We start from the raw sequence: 22,912 nt of genomic DNA, 5'->3' as shown, positions 1-22,912 counted from the left end.
TTTAGTTATTTCCAAAAAAAAATTTGTATTGAATTTATAATAGAAGGCTTTTATAAATTATATAAAATATAAATTTGACACAATCTCAAACAATTTTATTAGCAAATACATATTTATAATTCAAACTTAAAAGTATATCCTATTGCTCTTATCAATCAATCAAAAGAAACCATTCATTTATTTAATCACATTTTTGAAAAATTTAAAACTTTGTTTTGGCTGAATCATATATTCATTCATTTATTTATTTACATATTAATTTTAAGAAGTAATATTGTGAAATGCATTGTTTTTATTATTGATTTATTATTTGCTAATTAAAATTGAAAGAAAGGAAGAGAATAAAGGCTTTTGATTTTTATATTAAATAAATTAAACGATTTGCAAGATATTGATTCAATTTTGAAAGAAAAGTTATTAATTCAACATATTAAAATAGCTTTAGGTCATGGCTTAACAAATAGTATAAAGTCTTTAGGATGAAGGCACCTAAAGTTTAAAGTTAGACTTCTCCATGAAGTAATAATTAGCATTTATAGTTCATAAAAAAATCATGAGATATATGATAAACAATTAATTATGTTGCTCATAAGATTATGCGAATTGTAAAAAATATCATTTTCAAAAATGAATTATTCGCTTAAAGAATATTTAATTAGTTACATAAATAAATATTGATTTTTTTAAATCTTAACTTAATAGAAAGTAGCATTTATACATTTCATATAATCTCATATTTATCTTTTTTACTTTCTTTTTGTTTTAAAATGTTATTTATAATTTTTGATTTAACTTAACAGGTATGTTTTAGGCTATAGAAGCGACTTTAAGAATAACATTTTTTAGTATACTATGAATGATTAAAATCGCATAATATATCCAGCAGGAAATACGATAGTTATTAGCAACAATGAAAATAAGTAGTAATTTATTAATTGCATTCCAGGTACCAAGGGTATAACTTGCATGACTTTGAGTCCAAGCAAAAGGTAAATAATAAATTAGCTTTTAATTTTTATGGCTACCTACTAGATTATAAGTAGCACAAATCATTTCAGTTGAAAAAGAAACGATTGTGAAAAAATAACAAGCTGATCACAAATTTCAAATTTAAAAAAGATGTTATTTATAAATTGATTAGGTTATTAGCTTGGTCAGAAGATTGCGATTCAGGTATTATTGTAGTTTTCGACTTAATCAAGCTAGATAAGTTAGAAAAGGCTAAAAATTAGAATTATTAGGAGCCATCTGACAAGGATAAATTAGATAAGTAAGCTGAAAAAGATAGAAGAGATAGATTCGAAAAGGAAAAAAGAGAAAAAATTGATAAGCTTCAAAAAGAAGTTAAGCGTATAATTACTACTTTAGACTGTAAATCTCGCCATTATGTTGCTTTGGATTTCAATAAAATAAATGAAAAAAGAATTGTTGCATTGGTAATCATAATATATGCCATTAATAATTATAAAATCTTATTATTGCTTTGAAATAATTAAAACACCAAAATTTTTGAAAAAACCTAAATTACTTAAAATGAAAGCAAAAACGATAAAAATGTCAATATAAGCTAGAATTTATAACATAACACAAATGAATAGAGATAGATAGGATTTTTTAAAAATTAACAAAATAAGATTAATTTAAATAGAAATTTTTTAAGTTCACTTAAAAACATAATCAAATATATACAGCAGAATTTTACAATAAAATGACACTAAAAAGTAAATTCCAACAAATATTTAAAAATCAAAAATCTATTCAGCATCAAAATATTATTATACAATGAATACGATTATAAAAAATTGAATTATTTTATTTCAATTAAAATTTAAAAAGCAACTCAAGCAAAAAAAAGAAATTGAGACTATCTTTTATCAATGTATTAAAAATAAATATACATTTTATCAAAAAAAATAATTGGCATAGTTAAAATTTATAAAAATGTAGGATTAAAATACATTTAAATTAGTAAAATACTGCATAATTAAATTTATAACTTTAACAGTTTTAAACAGATAAAAAGGAGGATTATCGATAATAATTTTTTCAAAAGCAAAAAATGAATTGAAATATTAATATAGCAGTTATTTAATGTATTATTATTAATAATTATGTAGAGCTGTGCTCCGGATTGGTAGTTGATATATTTCTAGCTTGATAAGTAAAAAACTGTCATTATTAATCAAGTACCTTTAAAGGTTGGGGATAATATGAGATATACTCACTGCTTCTTCCATCCTAAAGAAGAAGATTTTATAGTTGCAATTGGTACAGGAGCTATTAAACCTTACAAACTTGGAGCTGACGGTTAATTCAAATAGAAAGATCCTCCATTTGTAAAGAAAGAAAGCAAAGATCAAGCACATTCTCCTAATTATCTTTCTTATTGCATTTTGCAAGATGGTTACATGGTAATTGGTACAGACATGGGTGAAATTCTATTATTCCAGCCTTCATGTGAATTTAAAACAATCCTTGCTTCTTCCCCAAAAAACGAATAATTTGCAATTCAATGCATTTAGCCTTACTCTAAAGGTTTCTTAGTTGGAGGAAAAGAATGCACTATTCTTTTTTATGAAAAGGATGTTGATTTAAAAAATCCATACAAACTTTGTTCTAAAAAAATTTAAGTAAATTTAAAATTAAAAGTTAAAATGATAATCATTGATGTATTTTTATTACTAGTTTAGAGATATGAAAGCTATGATAACTTCATTGTTGCTCACTCCTAACGAAGAAAAGTTAATTGTCGGTGTTGATAGTGGGTAGTTATTGTAAGTACCTTTTACATCAGATTCTATGCAATTAAATGAAGAAAACTCTAAGTGTGAGCCCCTCTTCATGCCTTTCCATTCAGATAAAGTTGATTTATTTATGATATAAATTAGTACTTAATAAACAATTAACAAAATTAGATTACAGGACTTGATGTTTGTATCAGAAAATCATTAGTAGCTACTTGTAGCGTTGATAAAACTGTTAGAATTTGGAACTACAGCGATAACCAACTTGAAAATAGCAAGGAATTTGAAGAAGAAGCTTATGCAGTAGCATTCCATCCTAGTGGTTTCCATATTATTGTAGCTTTTACTGAAAAAATTAGATTGATGAATATCTTTGAAAATGATTTAATTTCATTTAAAGAATTAAGTGTAAAGAATTGCCGTGAAATTTAATTCAGTAACGGTGGTCACTTTTTCGCCATTACAAATGTTTCCATGGTTCAAGTATTTTAATTTTACACAGGAGAAAATCCTTCCAACTTAGTATTTAGAGGGTCAGGAAAAGTTAGAAGTAACACTTAGTTTTATTAAAAAATAATCAATTAATTCATATATTTACTTATTTATTTATTTATTTATTTATTTATTTATTTATTTATTTATTTATTTATTGTTTTTATATATAGCTATTTTCTGGGAAGAAGATGATTAAGGTTTTTACACAGGTAGCACAGATGGTTTGGTAATTTACTGGAGAGTAGACGATAACGGTCCTTAAAAAACTTAGATTGCATAATTTAATAATTTGATAATTACTTCAATCACTGGATTATACAATCCTGATACTACAACCTAAGGTTTGGAGAGAATTCTTTTTGTTTCTGGTGTAAGTTCAAGCTAAGAAAATGAAGGCGAGAAATGTGTTTACAAACTAGTAATTTCTTGTAGATAAGTAAAAAGCATATTAATCGTATATTATTACAATTTGAATAATTATTTATTATCATAAATTAGGATAAAGAAGGAAGAGAGATTACTGATAATACTCTTAAAAAAATTTATTATGTAAGCTAACCCGAATAAAAAATATTTACTGGGACAAATGTTTCTTAAATAGCTATTTCCCATTCTAAAAAATTATTTTTCTTTGCTACTGAAGACAGACCAGGCGCTATTAGAATTACTAAATATCCATTTACTAATGAAATTATGGAAATATAGAGTCACTTTGGACCAATTACTCGCATGAGAATTTCTTTTAAAGATAATTACATTTTTACTGCAGGAGAAGATGGAGCATTGATAATTTATGAAAACAAAGAAAAGGAATACTAGGTAAAAATCGAAAATGAAAGTGTAGAGGCTGCAGCAGAGGAATTCTTGATTCCTAGAGACCAATATAATGATCAAAAGAGAGAAATTGAAAAATTAAAGAGATAGTTAAATGAAGAAAGAATGAAGTAAGAGCAATAAATTAAGGAAAAAATGAAAGACAGAGATGATAAAATAAACTAGCTTGAAAACTAGCAAAAAGACTCAGATAACAGAGATCTTAATAAATACTAACTCTTAGAAAGGGAGAAAAATGAAATGATTGAATCATACGAAGAAAAAAAACGCATGATGAAATTGCAACATGAAAACAACAAAAGAGTAAATTTTAAAATAAAAATATTTTTTATTCTAAAAACTTTTCAATTTATAAAATATTTTATTTAAGCTTTTATAGAGAAATTTTTAATTGAAAATTTTTTTTTTTAAAGTTTGTTTAAATAAAAATTTGATTTTGTTTTAGGAAAATTTTAAATTTACTTTTAAAATTATAAATTAATTAGACAATAGAAAATGAGTATAAGAAGAAGATTGCTTTGGAAATGTCTCGTAATGAAGAGTTAGCAAGAGAAAAAGAAAAAGAGGAAAAAAGATTCTAGTCTGAAATTTAGTAGTACTAAGAAGAGCACTTGAGATAGATGGAGGAGAAGAGAAGACATTATGAAGAATAGTTGGCTATCGAAAAGCAGCTTTACAACGATTTGCACTTAAAAAGAGAAGAATTAGCGTATAAATTTGATTAAAAGAGAAATAAATTAGAGATGGAGGCAGAAGAATTAATTGATCAACTTAAAGAAGAAAATGAGTCAAAGATGCAGGTTCTATTTAAAAACCTTGAGAAAGCTGAAAGTAAGAAAATTAATTCTTTTTACAATTTAGATTTATTTAATTTTAATCAAATTAGTTAAAAAGATGGACAGAAGAAACGACTATGATACTGAAGCTTAAAAATTAGAAGAATAAAAGAGCAAACTTAAAGGAACTATGGAAGATATTACTTCTATTTAGGAGACAAATAAGATGCTTTAGAAAGAAAAAGAGAGTCATGCAAAAGAAATTGACGAAAGAGAAAAAACTATTCGTGATAAGGGCAGAAGAATTTATGAATTGAAGAAGAAAACTTAGGAGCTTGAAAAATTCAAATTCGTACTTGATTACAAAATAAAAGAACTTAAGAGAGATATTGGACCAAAAGAAGAAGAAATTGCTAAAATGAAAGAATAAATAGCAAATATGAACTCTGAAATTCTCCACTTTAAGAGAACCAATGCCAACTTAAGTAAATAATTAAATAAATAAATGTGTTGTTTGATTACTTATAATTTTATTAAATGAATTTTAATTTAGAACTGATTGTTACCGATCTCAGATTAAGACAAGAAGGCATGAAAAAAGAAATCGAGGATTAATCAAAAGTCATCTAATAAAACAACCAATACATTAAAGCATTCGAACAAGATATGTCTGACTGTCACCAACATATTGCTGTAATAAATTTATTCAATAATATAAAATTAAATTTTTTTTGAATGCTTATTTTGATTCTTATCTGAATTCTAATTAATTAAATCAAAAGGATTACAAAAAACTCAAATAAAAAGTACTCAATTTATACAACTAATATGTCTAAGGAGATGATTCAAAGAAGAAGAGACTTGAGAACAACGATTAATAGAAGGAAATTATGAAAGAAAGAGCTCACTTAGAAACATCAGTAAATAACTTGAAGATAAAGCACGATAAAAACTAATCAGTCCATAAATCAGTAAATTTAAAAGTGATTAAATAGCAAAATTTAATTATTTTTTTACTATGAATAGGATACTACTATAATTATGAAACACAATACTTTCTTAATCTTCGAAATTAATCACTTGAAGAGAGAAAAGAAGAAAATTTTGGAAGATAAAGCTAAAATGCTCATGCAAGCTACTTAAAAGAAGAAATAAGACGGAACATCGAGAGTGGATATCGATTCATTGGAAAAAGAGATCTAAAAGAACGAAGATGAAAAGAGAAAATTGAAGGAAGACATTGAAAAACTAAGATAATACAACGATTAAATTAAAAGTAATGAAATATCTTTTTAGTCTTACTAAAATGTTATTTTTTATTAAAAATTAGATCAATTAAGACAATAAATTTAGAATCAGTAAGACGATGACGAAGACAATTGAAAACTGCTGTTTCATACTAATTATTTTATATACTAAACAAATACTTATGTCACTTACTTATTATCAATTTTAATTTCATACATAATCAGTTAGTTAATTGATTCTACTTTTTATTTGAAAAATCGATAAAATAATAAATATTATCTTAATTGTTTTTCCATCTATTTTTTTATAAAGATTTATTTCAATTATATTTTATTTGTTATTGTTGAAATATTTTAATTTTATAAAACTATTTATTAATATGTATTAATTATAAAAATAAAATTTATTTTTAAAGAGCTAATTTCATATTTAACGAATAAAAAAGTTTGATTTATTAATTGTGAGAATGAATGAATGAATGAATAAATGACGATATAGATATTGACGTAAATAATTAATAAAAATTTTTAATCACTCACATAAAAAATATTATTAAAAAAAAAAATTACAATTATTAAATTTATAAAATCTATAAAAATTTAAACATAAATAATAAAACATTTAGAAATATTTAGTAAGTAATATAATGAAATAATATATTTTTAGAAAATTAAAAACGCACAAATGCAAAATAGCAGCTGTTAAAAAAATTTAATAAAATCTTATTAGTATTATTTTCATTAATTTAATAACATTTGATTATCCTTCCTTTTCAAGGTTTGCTTGTAACCAACCTTGAATTTAAAATTTGGTTGATTATTTTCATTCATTTATTTATTAATTTGGAAGATAATTAACTAAATGGATCAATTAATTGATTGAAAACACTTCTTATTTAATTATGTTTGCTCACATTCATTTTTTTCTTATTTTTTTTGTTCACTTTTTCTTGTGATTAATCAATCTTTCTATGATCATTTTAAAAAAGATAGATGATAAGTCAGATTGATAAGTTGTTTTTTTAAATAAAAAATTTTCATTTGCAAAAAAAAAATTAACTACTTTTTTTATAAAGAGGTAAAAAGTAAGGATAGAATATATTCTACAAAAAAAGGTTTACAACTCCGAAGTTAAAATAAATCAAAAACTTGAAATAGGAGATAGATAGATAGCTAGCTAGCATAAGCAAATATTAGGATAGCACTAAAATTAGAGTCAAATTCATCTTCAATTTTTTAACTAGAAACCTGTGATTATATTTTGAAAAGTTTTTAAACTGACTTAGACATAATTAATAAATCAATCAATACTGAATAAGAAAACAACCATTTATTAGTTCAAAACATAGATAAAACAAGAAAATGACAAGCAAACTTATAAACGCTACTTTGTCCAAGAATTATAAGATAGTAAAGAAATTAGGTAGCGGTGCTTTTGGTGAGATTTTTCTAGCTATCAATCGCCAAAATGGCGAAGAATATGCTGTAAAAGTGGAAGAAGCAAATAGTCGCCACCCATAAATCATGTTCGAAGCAAAGCTTTACAATTATTTAAATAACGGAAGCTCTTCTGAAAGTGGTTTAAATAATAGTATCAGTGGAACCTCTTCATATTCAAGCTCTGATAAGGGTATTCCTCGTGTATATTTTTGCGGATAAGATTAGGGATATAACATTATGGTAATGGATTTGTTAGGAGAGTCTTTAGAAGATCTTTTTGTAAAAGTTGGCCGTAAATTCTCATTAAAAACAGTTTTGATGTTGGTCGACCAAATGATTTAGAGAATAGAGTTCATGCATTCCAGAAATTTCCTACATAGAGATATAAAGCCTGATAATTTCTTGATGGGTGGTCCTAAAAGAAGCAACAAATGCTATTTAATAGATTTAGGTTTAGCAAAGCGCTATATAGATAAATTTGGCAAGCACATTCCTTATCGCGAAAATAAAAATTTAACAGGAACTGCGAGATATGCTTCCATAAATACCCATGTTGGTATTGAACAAGGAAGAAGAGATGATTTAGAAAGTCTTGGATATGTAATAATGTATTTCTTGAGGGGTATTTTACCTTGGTAAAATTTAAAAGCAGAAGGAAAGAAAGACAAATACGAGCGCATTATGGAGAAAAAAATGCAAACTCCAGTAGAAGTATTATGTAAAGGTTTTCCCACTGAATTCGCCACTTATCTCTAATACTGTAAAAATCTTCGCTTTGAAGACAAGCCAGATTACTCCCACTGTCGCTAGCTATTTAAATAAGTTATGACTCGTAATGGTTGGGATTACGACTTTGAGTGGGATTGGAAAGATTTAGTTAAAAAAGGTAATTCTGCTTCTATCCATAACACAGGTAACAACAATAAGCAGGTAGCAAAATCACCTTAGCCAGTCATTGAAAATGCACCTATCTAACGAAATGGAACTCAAAACGAATTTGAAGAAAGAAAAGATTCACAGAACGCTGTATTGGAATACTAACAACTTCAACAAATGGAAAAAGATCTTCAAAAGAAATTAGCTTATCCACCTCTAGGCTAGAGCAATTCAAAATAAATAGGAAACTCAAAAGGCATCTAGTAACCATAGACAAATAATGCAAATAACAATGGATATGGAAGATAAGGGACAGGACTAGCTTAAACCCAAAGCAGCTAAAAAGGTATACCTCCAAATACAGCAGTATTAACTTCTGCAGTACAAAACAAACCAAGTGCCTCAAACGATTAAAAGAACATTAAATAATAAACACCAGGAAATTAACAGCTAAAGAGTGGTACACCAAATACTTCTAATCAAGTGAATAATTAAGTTGGAGGCAATAATCACATATATGGCACAAGCAGAGGATCACTCCATAACCCAATAAGCAGTTCAAATCGTTTTTCATATGGTAAAAGAGAGTCTAACGGATTCCCATCAAGCTATGCAAATAACTAACCTTCTACATATAATGGACCTAAAATAGTTGTAAATAAAGCCACTCGCTGAGATTGTAATATAAAATATTTTAATAATTATGCAAAAGAAATCGATATCAGTTTGAACTTAGCACATTATAAACATACATTAGTAATTCACACAATATATAAATAAACAAATAATATATAATCCAGCGAATAGAACAAATTAATTTTTTATATTAGAAACAAGATAAACTATTTGGAAATTAACAAACATGCAAACCAACTATCATTTCAAAGCCAATAAAAATTTTCAAAAAAAAATTAATTAATAAGAAGAAGAATAAGAGGTAAATAAATAAATAAGTAAACCATCAAAAATGTTTTCATGATATTTATAGTGCTGAAAATTAATTAATTAATTGCTTTAATTTCTGGTAATTATATCAATTTCTTGTATGAAAGCTGAATTCTAAAATTAAATACTTTGATATGATAAACAAATGTTAGTTACCTCTTTGATACTATTAATTTTATAAGTATAATTATTACACAGACTATTTACACCAAAAATGTTCTACTAAGAAATATAAATAATTTCATACAGAAATAAATTCATAAGTAAATAATTAAAATTCTAGGCAATATTCAAATTGATCTATTTCTTTATTTTTGTTTTAAGTTGCTTTAAATTATACTAAAAACTAGTTAATTTCAACTATTTTAAAATTCATTTTATAGTAATAAACCTAATAAATAAATATATTTGCATACAAATTTATATCCAGTAAACTATGAATTTTCATTCCAAAGTTTAAAACTTTCTTTATATTGAATACATTATTGTTTCTCAAAGCTTCTCAAATAAAATATTGCTTCTAAAAATTAAATTTTGAAAAAAATTAGAATTATTTTGCTATTGGAAAATATTGAATTTATTATTTTTTATTAAATGATTATTTTATATTTAAAGTATTATATTTAACTCTTTTAATAATCAATTTCTCAAATAAGAAAGCAATTTATTTTCAAATTAAAATGTATTAAATATTTAAAAAAAGAAATCCCAATCAATATTTAAATTAGAATCAAATTTATTTAACTAATTAAAAAAATCTTAAATTATTCATCGCTTATAATTAAAATAACAATTTTATAGGCTAAAATCTAATTATTATTGTAAATTATTTTTTTAAATATTTAAAATTTCATGTTTTAAATCTGACTTAAAAATATTTTAGTTTATTTTTGAGATTTTAGTTTCAAATAAATAAACATTTTTTACTTTTCTAAGTTAAAAAATATATTTTTTTTTAATTAAAATTATTTAGTTTAGTTTTATTTGATGAGATTTATTTTAATTTTTGAACACAATAAAAGTTTGAAAATAAATAATAATTCATCTGTGGATGAAAATTTTGAATTTTAAAACAGTAATGCCTCTTTTTTTAATTGAAAAAAAATATAGGTTGATAAAGAGATGGATACATAGATTGTATAATTGATTTTTATAATATTTAGCAAGCATTTATTTAAATGTAAAATGCATAAAACTTATTAATTTTTTTTTTGAAATTAAATAATATAGGAATATTATTCATCTAAGAATCAAACGAATAATTTAAAGATATATTTTTATTAATAAATCATTTGCAATTTTCAATCATTTAAAAATAAAAAACCAATAAATTAATAAATTACAAATACTGAGGAATAGTCTTAGTTATTATAAATAAAAGAATAATGAGAAGTAATTCCATTAAAGAAGCTAGGGCAGTTTAACAATCTAATAGCAATCCTGCTTTTGGATAAACTTTTTCACCTTTAAAAGGATAGGAAAACATATATTAGCCAAAGGATGAATAGTCATTTCAAGCTTATAGATATTAAAATGAGGATGAAAGTAACTTATATCAATTGATATTTTCAAAAAGCTAGAAAAATATTGCTTTTAAATAATCATTGTATTATTTAATAAATAACTGTTTTTTTAAAAAAAAGATGGAGATTTAGATCCTTCTTCAACTCTTATTATTGAAGACTTAATGGCAGTAATATAAAAATTTTAAATTTATTATTTTAAAATCATTAATTGATATTAATGTTAGGGTTAAAAGGAATGGAAAGCAGTTCCTGAAATTGTTAAATTAACTCTAAAAGCAGTAAAAGATGTTTTAAAATCACAAGGAAAAATGATTAAAGAATTCGAAAAATAAATTTCTTCTAAAGTAATTTATAAATTTTATATTAAAAGGCCAAAAAACATATTCTAAAATCTAAATTTAAATAATAGGCTTCTAAAAATGAATTAAATACTGGACTATCTCTAAAAGCAAATGTTTCAGAAGTAGGCAGATAAGTTTCTGCTCTGGCAACTTCTGTTGACAATAAAATAGCATTTGAAGATGTGTAACTTATCTTGAGGGATTACGCTCTCAAGTCGGAAGTGGCATTTTAGATATCTTAAAAGGTATTACATAAATATACTTATTTCATTCAAAACTAAATATTTTTTGTTTGAATTTTTTGAAGTTTATTTGGGGAACAAATACATTAAACAATTAAAATGTTTTAAAGCAGTTTTAGAATCAAAAAAAAATAGTTTAGTAAAAAAATAACAACTTTTATTTTATTAATTTATTTTTTATTAAGGTTGTGGTAATTCTTAATTAAAATGTTTTTACTATTTAACTAATTTTAGACAAATGAAGATGATGTAAAAAGGATTGTATCTAATTCTTAGGTAGATAATGAATTAAATGATTAAATTTAAGTTTTAGGAGCTAGATTAGATGAATTTTAAAGGGAATATGCTAAAAGCTAGATTAATAATAACTTTTAGAATTAGGTTATGAAAGATGTTGAATTTATTATTGGATAACTTGATACAAAAGCTAATATTAGCGATGTTTAGGAAGCATTAGAAACAAAAGCAAATAAATAAAGTGTTGCAAATGCTCTTCATCGTAAGGCAAATAGAACAGATATTGATGTATTGATTGAAAAGAAAGTAGATGTCACTGAATTGTAAAACATTATGCTTTTATTAGATTAAAAAGCAGATATCAAAATAGCTCAATAAATAACTGAGTTATTGGATAATAAACTTGATAGAAATGAAGTAGAAGATTTGGTTGTTGTTATATCTGAGAAGGTTAAAAAAGACTAATAAGCCGATGTTGAATAAGATACACAAGTGAAGAGAGCCGGTAAAAATAAATAGAATTAGCAAAAGGGCAAAAAATAAAATCACAAAAAATCTAATAGAGATCAAGATGACTACGATGACAATGATGAAGAATAAGGTATCTAACACTTAAGAAATTACAAAGGCTAAGAAGGTGAATATGATGATAACGATGATGATGAATTAGAAAATAAATATTAAGATTTAGATGATGAAAGTGATGATGGCATATATAAAAAATAGAATAGAGCTACAAAATAGAAGAATAAAAATAAAGGAATTCAAGATTATTACTTATAGCAAATTTAGGATCTTAAAAAGGAAATAGAAAATATAAGGGTTAATGTCAGTGAGTTCAATTTAAGAAGTACTTAATTCTAATAGGAATTTGATAAGGTGAAAGAAGAAAACTACTCAAGCAAATAAGAAAATGAGCACTTGAGGGACAACTTATAAAAGACTAAAAGCGAATTATTGAGAGAAATTAAACAATTTAAAGAGATGCTCACTTCTCAGGAAGAGTAGTTTAATACAGTTGTTGAAAGGAGAGTGGAAAAGTAGATTGATAATATTCGATAATAAATAGAAGAATTAAGAGTAGAGAGTCAGACTCATAATCAAGACACTTCAACAGCATTGAGGGCTCAATCTTCGAAAATCTTTAGCTAGTACTAGAACTAAGTTAATAATCTGTTAGAATAAATTGAGAGTTTTAAAATATCTGTCGAAGAATTGCTTTAAAAAAAGGTAGATAAATCTGAAGTTATTGAATTAAAGCAGTCTCTCTACGAATAATTTGAATCTAAAAACGACTTCACTGAATTTGCTAATAGATTATCGAATGACTTTTTATCTAAATTAGTTTAAGTTAAGGAAGACATATTTTAATCAATACATTAAATTGAGTTAGAATTTAAAGAATCTATTTCGATGAAAGCAGATTTTAAAGAATATCAAAAGACAGTCTCCTCTAAAATAAACCTCAATTAAGCAGAACAATTAATTTAAAAGATGTTCGCTGAATATGAGGTTGAAGTCATGAGACAACTTATCAACAACTTAGTAAGTGAGACTGATGCTAAACTAAATAGATCAGATTTTGATGAAAATATAAAGTCTATCAAAGATACTTTTGATCGTATGTAGAAAGACATCCTTCTAAAGGCAAATATAAAAGACGTAATCTCAATCGTTGATACCAAAGCAAGTAAATTCATAAACGATAATAACTTGATGATATTAATTTTAAATAGATTAATGAATTTTAATTGAATGATTGATAAGAATATTTTATAATTTAAATAGATTTAGAATTCAAAGAAAAAAATGAAATTTAATATTTTTACTTTTAATAAATTTAGGCATTAAGGACGTCAATAACTCAATTTAAGAAATCCATAACGAATTAGATATAAAAAGTTCTGTTGAAGATGTTGATAAGATAAAAAATGATTAAATGATTATAAATAAATCTTTGTGCATAGAAAATATTGTTGGAAGATGGATTTGGAAGAGTGGATAGCTTAAATCTGGTAATGCTATACCTTGGGAAGTTGAAATAGTAAACACCTTATAGGATAATTTCTTGTGGGAATAAAATAAAACTAGCATATTAACAGTATCTCCTGGGCTTTATTAGGTACTTTTATATAATGAAATAGATATATTTTATGATATGATTTTTAAAAAAATAGATTTAACTAGGGTTCTTTAGTTCAAATAGACCTACAATTTAATTATTAGTAAATGGGGAACCAGTATTAGTTTGTGGAAACGATAATTATAAGTAAAAAAGTTAAATTTAACAACTTATATTAATTTTTAAATTTATAAATTGTAGAACAATAAGTGGCAATGTAATTGTAAAGGAAAATTGTAAATATTAAGAAAGTACTATCGTTGGTACTTCTGTTAATGAGTTCTTTACCTTACCTCCAAGAGCAAGAATAAGCATTGTTTATCTAAATGGAGACAAAGGAGAGGGATTCATTGGCTTAAAACGCTTATGATCGATCCATTTATCCTTTTAACATAAACAAATTTTGCTTAATGAAAAATAAAAACACTATTTTGATTATTTATATTCCCTCCATTCAATTATATAATTTAAAATAATTAGCATTAATAATGTATATTAACAAATAAATATATTAAAAATTTATATTGTTGTATTATAAATTTAACTATTATTGACTTTACTTTCCAACCAACACAAGTCTAATATTTAGTTTTCTATCAATTTAAGCAAAAATATTATCCACTTTCATAAAAAAAATATCCTCGATAAAAATTTAGATTTAAATTAATCCTTTTGTATTAAAATCATAAAATCTTATATTTATGATAAACAATTTTTAAAATACTTAGTAATTTATTTAAAATAATTTATTATTTGATTAAAATTGATTACAAATTAGCTATAAAATTAGTCACATTTTTAAGATTAGTTGGTGTTTAAAAAGGTATAAAAAACGAAATTAAATTTACAAATATGAAATTATTAAAATTAATTCAAATAAATATTCAATAATTAGTAAAATATTTTTAACTTAATTAGTATTCATTTTATAAATTAACAAATATATATAATTAATTTTAATAAAAGTTTAATTTTTACTGTGTTTCCTTTCCAATACAAATTAAATATTTAGTTTTCTAATAGAATAAATCAAAGTAAAATTTTTTATAAATGTTTAATTAATAAATTATTAAAAATTTCAATTTTAAAAAAAATATTTTTGCAGTAATAAATAAATAAATTAAATTGATGCATGTTTGTTTATTTATAAATTAAAAAAAAAGAAAATTTAGAAAGTATTTTAAATAGATAAATATAACTGAATTGATAAACATTTTTTTTTAAATATAAAAAAATAATATTAAAAGTGGTAATAGATTTTAAAAATAATTTTCATTAAAAATAAATAAGTAATTAATGAATGAATGAGTCAATAAATGAAGACTGATTGTTTGTTGTGGTTTCGTTTGAAAATATCTAAATTGTATAACTCTCCAAAAAATAAATTAGAAACAATATCTATGAAACAGCAATATTAGTAATTATTTAGCTTTATTATTATTTTTTTTGAATTACCATATAAGATACTTTGCAATCAATAATAATAAAATTTTAATTAGAATAGTTAAAAGTAAGTAAGTAGAAGAAGGCAAATTTTACTAAATATTTATTAAAAGTCAACATGTCAGAGTAGGAAATCGAAGCTGAAGAAGGTTAAGTTGTGTAGCCAGAGGAAGTTGATGAGGAATAAGATGATATTTATCCTCCAGAAGAAGAATAAAGAAGACTTACTCATGAAATATTAAAAAAAGGATTGGAAAGAATTGGCAAGATTTGGACAGGAAAGAATTATGCACTTGTAAATATGAACTGCGAAAAAAAGAAGATAAAAAATTTATTTAATATTTTGTTCGAATATCCTCATCTGCGTCAAATTAACTTTAGCAATAATTGGATTTCAGACATTTCCACTGTCACTAGTATTAAATATCTCACTCATCTTAATTTAACTAACAATTTTATTGAGAATTTGGATGCATTTAGAGTACCTGATACTCTTACTTTCTTGGAGGATTTAAATTTAACTGGAAATAAAATAAAAGAGCTTGTAAATATTGAAGCAAAAAATCTTTAAAGACTTAACCTTAGCTCTAATGAGATTACAACTTGTGAAAATTTCACAGGACATCAAAGCATTAATGTTCTCATTTTGAAGAAGAATAAACTTAAAAATCTGAAGGGTATTCAGAATATGAGAAACCTTGAATAGATTTATGCTGCAGAAAATCCAATTACAAATTTTTATGACTTAAATAATCTTCCACATCTAAAGAAGTTGCATTTAAGAAAGACTGAGATTAAGAATTTGGATACAACTAAACCACAAGAAGTGCAAAAGGAAGAAGGGGAAGAAGGAGCAGAAGAAGAAAACTAACAAAAAGAAGAAAAGAAAAGAATTATTTTAAGACCTGAATAAGATTAAATAGAAAAGGAGCTATTAAAATAAATGCCTCACCTACCTTTATTGCATTATATAAATCTTAGAGAAACTAAAGTTTATGATGTGAAAGAAGTTTTTTTGTTTTAAGCATTCCCTAATTTGACCTCTATTAATGTACTGGGTACTGACTTAGCAGAATCTACTGAGCATTCAATCAAAGAAGAATTAATTATGAATAATAAATAACTCAAACACATCAACAAAGAAGTAGTTGAAGAAGAAGAAGTTACAGAAGCACTTAATAAAAGAAAAGAAAGGGATGAAGAACTAGTTAGACAGTACGAAGAAGAATAAGAAAGATTAAAAGCTGAAGAAGAAGAAAGACAAAGGTTATTAGAAGAAGAAAGAGAAAGACTTCTCGAAGAAGAAAGATAAAGAAAAGAAGAAGAAGCAGCAGCTGCCTAAAATTAGCAACAGTAAGATGAATGATAAATAAACACATGAGCAGCTTACAAAGATATATTTGTATAAATTAATATAAAAGATACATAAATATGCAATGCATTAAGTTATCAATTTAAAGTAGTTTCTATTTTTTTTAAGTCTTCAAATTAATCTTAATTGCATTCTTTTTTATTCAATATCTTACTCAATTTAAGCAATTTGCATTTCATAAAATTGATAATTTACTTAAATATGATTTTATGCGATTATATTTTAAAAAAAACTAATTAGTATAATTGATTCTACATAAAACATATACAATATTCTTATTATATATTATAACTGCTAATAAATGTATCAGCTTATTAAATAAGACAATTTACATCAATATTTAAAATAAGAGATTTTAAAACTTATAAATAAATTTTAATTTAGAATTATAAATTAAGCAAATTTATGAAAATTTATCTTTTAAGACTTTTTTTTCTATTAAATTCTTAAAAAAATAAACAATATAATTGATTCTATATAAACCACTAATTATATTCTCATGGCATTCACTAATTACTAAAATATGTATATCATTTTATTACATGTAGTAACTTTATTCAAATAAGATAGGATATTTTAATTTTTATAAATGAATTTAATAAATTTTCATTTAGCTTTTTTTAGAATAATTTTCATAAAATCAATAAACTGCTGTAAATTTATAGAATGATTTTATTATATTAAATTGTTAAAATACTTAAAAATTTTATCAATCTTTCTTTCTTCTTAAAAAATAAATTACATTCTAATAATATTTTTTAATTATCAAAATAATATCAGTTTACGAAGAATTAGCAGGTAATACCATTTAAATATAAAAGAAATGTTTAAAAATAAGTGAATTTATTATTCAATTTCTATTTAGCATTTTTAAGAATAAGATAGATTTTTATAAATTGAGCAAATTGAAGTAAATTTATCCAAAATAATTATTTTCTACTCAATTTTGAAAAACCAAATAATATAATCGATACTTCATAAAGCATAAAACATAAAACAAATTTTTCTTTTAGAATAAAAATGTTTGTTGCCTGAGCAGAAATTATTAAGAAATTAGAAAAAATTTGATTTCATTAGTAAAATTTATGATCTTAGTAAATTTTGATTTGGCTGATGTTGTTTAATTTTCATCAGAAAAATTTTATCTTAACTTAAAATACTCTTAGAGTTTTTAAATAAATAATCTTTTTTAATTGTTGAAAAATGAAGAATTAATACAAAATAATAAAAATCTATATTCACATAATTAATTTCAAAAAAATATAATCCTAAATGAAATTTTGTACTTTAGACTAAGTAAATTAATTTTTTACAGAAATAAGATAAATAATTATTTTAAATTAATTAGTTTTTAAATGATAAAAAATTTCTTTGCTTTAGTTATTCTTTAAGTAAATTTAAATTATTTTTTTATAGTTAAAAGAAAAAATAACTATCGTAAATCTTCATTAATTAATACTTCCCTTACCAATATTTTTCCAAGGCCAAGGTCAATATGGACCCATTCAGAGGGTTAAAATTTGGGGGGGGGTTGGTGTTAATTAATGAGGATTGATAGTATTTACTTTCTTAATTTTTTAAAAAAGATAAAAAATTCAAAACATCTAAGTAGATGAATAAATAACTAATAAATTATAATAATTTAAATATCTCAAATATTTAGAATTAGATATATCAGAGTAAATATTGGTTAAACTCCTTTTAAATTTAATTCAATAAATTTTATCTATTTATTTATTCCCTTAGCTTTGTAATTATGGTTTATCTTAGTTTGGAAATTCTATCAAGCTACAAAAGAATCTTACGACTTTAGAATTCAATTTAAAGTAATGTTTTTAAATTAATATACTTTTTCTTATATCAAGAGATATATCGACTGAATAATAAATAATTAATTACTTTTAATCAACAGAAATGGCTTTATGAACTCATATTAAATTATTGAGTTTTTTAATCAAGTGAAGTAATGTACTTCTATTACAACTAAGATCATTAAACTTAAGTAAAATACCTTATCAAATTTAATTAATTGAAGTATTAAATTTAAACTTTTTATTTGTATTTAAATAGGGCAAATTTTTTAAGTGAAGATGTAAAAGACTTTGCATATTTAATATCTCAGTTTTAAAACCTTAAGACATTAAAATTAGATTTATCTTTACAATTTTGACTTTTAATGCTTAAATTCACTTTAATTGTAAAAAAATAGAGGGAATGCTATCAGTCCATAAGGTGCGGAAAATTTATGGAAAGGGTTATCTGATTGCCTACCTAAATCTTTAACATTTAAGCATAAATTTCTAGTAAAATTTACTTTTTTAAATTAATTCTTCTTCAAATTTATAATAGATAACTTATTCTTAAATGCTTTTAATTAATTAATTTTAATTGTTTTTTATTTTTAAGGTTTAACTTGATATAAGACCAAGGATCATTTAATTTATGTAAATGGTTGAGTCTTTGCAATGGTCTTTTAAGTTTACATCTAACATTGATATATCTAATTATTAAATTGGCTTTACAAAAAATAGCTTTTAATTTATTAAATATTTATTTTTTAATTAAAAGTAAAAATGAAGTTAACCAATAAATTGAAAAACAGCTAATTAATAAATTATTTAAACAAAATACTTTTTGACATATAAAATTGTATCATGAGCAATTAATTACTAATAATTTTTTTTTCAACTTACATTTATTTATTTAATAACTTTCTAATTTTATTAAATGTAATACAAAAATCACTTTTTTTATTTTTAATGATAATAACCCTCTTAAATCAAATATATATTTTTATTCAAAGATAATTTCATATCAATTAACAAAAATCACTTTTTTTATTTTTAATGATAATAACTCTCTTAAATCAAATATGTATTTTTATTCAAAGATAATTTCATATCAATTAATATTTTATCCTTATTTCTTATCTTTAATAAATATTTACCAAGCTTAAAATTATTTGTTAATCGATCTAAACAAAAAATTAGGTTTTTAATCCATTTATTCTTGCATTCAAATTTTGAAAGATATTTTAAGAAAAGTGTATTTATTACACTTTGATTAAAAAAATAGGAAAATTTATAAAATAATAAATAAAATTTAATGTAAATAAGACTTGAAAAATAATTTAGAAATTCTTTTTCAAATATTTTCTATTGCTTTATTTATGGCTAAAACATAAAAATTATTTAAATAATATAGTGGAAATATAATTTTAATGATATTCAATTGAATCTTAGCATATGGGGAAATTAATTAGATTTATTTACCCTAAAATAAATTATCAAAAGAAAAATTTAATAAATAATTTATTTAAAATAGATGAGATCATTTGTTTAAATTTAGTTAGAAAAACTAATTAACTTTTTCTACTTACAACTAATTTTATTAATGTTTCAAACAAAAAATTTATTAATCACCTAATATTTATTAAGCAAGATGAATAAAATCATTAAATTTAATCGAATAAGCAAAATAAAATGATATTGAATGACAATTTATGGGAAAATTAGTTTTATCTTGAATCTATTTTTTAAAGAGTTTCTCGAAGAAATAAAATCAAATAATTTTGAAAGAGTTTTTAAGGAAATTGAGAAAATAAAGAAGAAAAACAAGTATAATTCATTTCAATATATCAAGAATTTGTATATTTAATCTAAAATAAATGTTCTATGGAAATTATTAAATAAATAAATAATTTAAAATAGATACAATAATTTGTTTAAATTTTATCAGAAAATTAATTAAATTTTTCTGTTTAAAGCTAATTTTATTTTTTTCTTTAACAAAAAAACAAATTTATTAATTTTTTAATATTTATCAATCATTATGATGAATTTGATCAATTAGGTATTCAATTTCCATTAACAAGTAAATTTTTCGCAATCTCAATAAAAAATGAGGTCTAAAGCATTATAATTATTTAATATACATAAGATATCAGTCAGAAAAATGAATAAAAAACAACAAATTTATATAGGATAAAAAATTTACATTAAAATTTTTTTTTTTTGATGCCTTACCAGAAATTATTAATAAATTAGAAAATAATTAACTTAATTTACATCAGTAAAATTTAATCTCTTAGTAAAATTTTGATTTTGCAGATATTGTTTAATTTTTATCAGAAAATTTTTATCTTAATTTAAAACATTCCTAGAGTTTCTATTTAACACTAACTTTGAGCTTATGAAAAATTAATAATTAATTCAAAATAAAAAAATTTAAAATAACTTAAATTCAAAAAATAAAATCAAAACAAATGAAATTTGGTGCTGTAGACTAAGTAAATTTATTTTTAAAGAAATAAGTTAACTAACAATTTTCAATAAATTAGTTCTTAAATGAAAAAAATACTCAGGTTTAATCACTTCAGTTATTCTTTAAGTAATTTTCAATTTTTTTATTAGAATTTAATTAAAAACAAATTAAATTGATTTACTTACTTACTTTCTTTCTTAATTTCTTAATAAAGATAAAAAATCGTAAGTGCCTAAATTGCTAAATAGATAACTAATAAATTATAATAATTCAGATATCTCAAATATTTAGAAGTAGATATATCAGAGTAACTAACAATTCATTATATCTTTTTTTTAATTTAATTAAATATTTGTAGGAATCCTTAACTTTGTTATTATGGTTTATCTTAGTTTGGAGATTCTATTAAACTATAAATGAACCTTACAACTTTAGAACTTAATATGAAGTAATATTTTGAAATAAATAGTTATATTATTAGCTTTATCAAGATACTTTTTTGACTAAATGATAAAATATTTTAATTAACAGAAATGGCTTTACGAACTCATATTAAGTTATTGAATTTTTAAATCAAGTAAAATAATGCGCTTCTATAACAACTATGACTCTTAATCTCAGGTAAAATTGCTTACCAAATATAATTAATTGAAATTGGTTAAAACTAAAAAAATTTTTATATGTTTAAATAGAGCGAATTTTATAAGTGAAGATGTAAAAGACTTAGCATTTGTAATATCTCAGTTTTAAAACCTTAAAACCTTAAAATTAGATTTATCGTAAAATTAATTATTGAATTTAAATGCATTAATTTACTTTAACTGAATAAAACTAAGTGGTAATTCTATCAGTCCATAAGATGCTGAAAATTTAGGCAAAGAGTTATCAAAGTGTCAAAACCTTAAACATTTAAGCATAAATCTCTAGTAAAATTAATTTTTTTGATTAGTTCTTCAATCAAAATATTTAGCAATAAATTTATTGTTTAATTACTTTTAATTAATTTAAATTTATTTTTGTTTTTATTTTTATTGCAAAGGTTTAATTGGATATAAGACTAAGGAGCCTTTAGTTTATGCAAATAGTTAAGTGTTTGCAAAAACCTATTAAGCTTACATTTAGATATATCAAAGTATAAAATTTATTCTAAAGATAAATAAACTTATTAATTTTTTAATTAAAAAGTAAAAACGAAGTTAGCCAATAGAATAAAAAACAATTAATCAATAAACTATTTAAATCTAAACACTTTTTAGCATATAAAATTATAATATGAAATAATTACTAATTATATTAATGTCAAATTATATATATTTATTTATTTACTAACTTACTTACTTATTAACTTACTTATTTATCAAAAAATACAAAAATTGCTTCTACATGTCTTTTATTAATAATCCATTCTCATTAACCAAACACATATTTTATTAAATGAAATATTCATTGATTAAATCCATTTTTGTCAGTAAATAATTGTGTTTAATTAATACTTTCCAAATTTAAACTTTTTTTCATCAAATGAAAACATAGAAATTGATTTTAAATTTCATTCTTTCAAGTAATTTATAAATCAATATTTTTGACTTTATATTCATCTTTTAAATTTTTTGATTAAAATGTATTTTATGTTTTTTAAGAAAAGATTGAAAATCTATGTTTTGATTTTGCTAATTAAACTTACAATGTTTAAATTTGCTAAAATTTGTTATTATTTTCAAGAATGATTGTAGGGATAGAATAATTTCAAGTAAAAAAATATAAATTTAATACATTATAGTCAGAAAAATTATTAAATAAAGTTTTTTAATTGAAGTATATTGTTAAACTTAATATATAATCATACCAATCCAATCGATATATAAAATAAACTTATTCTTTAAAAAATAAATTGTAAAAATAAACCAAAATTATGTAAAATGGAAAAAGTTAAAAGACATTTTAAAATGATAAAAATAACTAAAATTAAATTATAAACAATCTATTTTAAAATAACAAAAAGTAAATAA

General features: G+C 22.5%; 5 protein-coding genes across 5 annotated transcripts; all 5 read left to right on the top strand. All coding sequences in view use genetic code 6, as the record gives it.

The window, feature by feature from the left end:
* Positions 1–448: 448 nt before the first annotated feature.
* TTHERM_00105300 (WD40 domain protein) lies at positions 449–6,232 on the top strand (the record flags this gene model as incomplete). The annotated part of the gene is made up of 14 exons (XM_001012280.2): positions 449–519; positions 801–989; positions 1,142–1,436; positions 2,118–2,630; positions 2,686–2,862; positions 2,916–3,294; positions 3,410–3,675; positions 3,738–4,376; positions 4,559–4,904; positions 4,960–5,334; positions 5,403–5,542; positions 5,632–5,820; positions 5,876–6,125; positions 6,180–6,232. The coding sequence occupies 14 exons, from the start codon at positions 449–451 to the stop codon at positions 6,230–6,232; spliced, it is 3,882 nt and encodes a 1,293-aa protein (XP_001012280.2).
* Positions 6,233–7,458: 1,226 nt separating this feature from the next.
* Positions 7,459–9,087, top strand: TTHERM_00105280 (casein kinase; the record flags this gene model as incomplete). The annotated part of the gene is made up of 1 exon (XM_001012278.3): positions 7,459–9,087. The coding sequence occupies one exon, from the start codon at positions 7,459–7,461 to the stop codon at positions 9,085–9,087; it is 1,629 nt and encodes a 542-aa protein (XP_001012278.1).
* Positions 9,088–10,742: 1,655 nt separating this feature from the next.
* TTHERM_00105270 (hypothetical protein) lies at positions 10,743–14,195 on the top strand (the record flags this gene model as incomplete). The annotated part of the gene is made up of 8 exons (XM_001012277.3): positions 10,743–10,902; positions 11,001–11,050; positions 11,108–11,227; positions 11,293–11,469; positions 11,701–13,393; positions 13,548–13,825; positions 13,881–13,972; positions 14,027–14,195. The coding sequence occupies 8 exons, from the start codon at positions 10,743–10,745 to the stop codon at positions 14,193–14,195; spliced, it is 2,739 nt and encodes a 912-aa protein (XP_001012277.3).
* Positions 14,196–15,386: 1,191 nt separating this feature from the next.
* TTHERM_00105260 (hypothetical protein) lies at positions 15,387–16,634 on the top strand (the record flags this gene model as incomplete). Its single annotated transcript, XM_001012276.3, has 1 exon — positions 15,387–16,634. One exon carries the CDS (start codon positions 15,387–15,389, stop codon positions 16,632–16,634), a length of 1,248 nt encoding a protein of 415 aa, XP_001012276.1.
* Positions 16,635–20,904: 4,270 nt separating this feature from the next.
* On the top strand, positions 20,905–21,728 carry TTHERM_000105259 (hypothetical protein; the record flags this gene model as incomplete). The annotated part of the gene is made up of 6 exons (XM_012796637.1): positions 20,905–20,928; positions 20,980–21,029; positions 21,118–21,210; positions 21,262–21,351; positions 21,435–21,524; positions 21,596–21,728. The coding sequence occupies 6 exons, from the start codon at positions 20,905–20,907 to the stop codon at positions 21,726–21,728; spliced, it is 480 nt and encodes a 159-aa protein (XP_012652091.1).
* Between the last annotated feature and the right edge of the window lie 1,184 nt (positions 21,729–22,912).

This window comes from Tetrahymena thermophila, assembly GCF_000189635.1.
Source record: "Tetrahymena thermophila SB210 genomic scaffold scf_8254716, whole genome shotgun sequence".
Classification (NCBI taxonomy): domain Eukaryota; phylum Ciliophora; class Oligohymenophorea; order Hymenostomatida; family Tetrahymenidae; genus Tetrahymena; species Tetrahymena thermophila.
The sequence above is the reverse complement of the archived record's forward strand: the minus strand, read 5'-3'. Positions and strand labels throughout refer to the sequence as shown.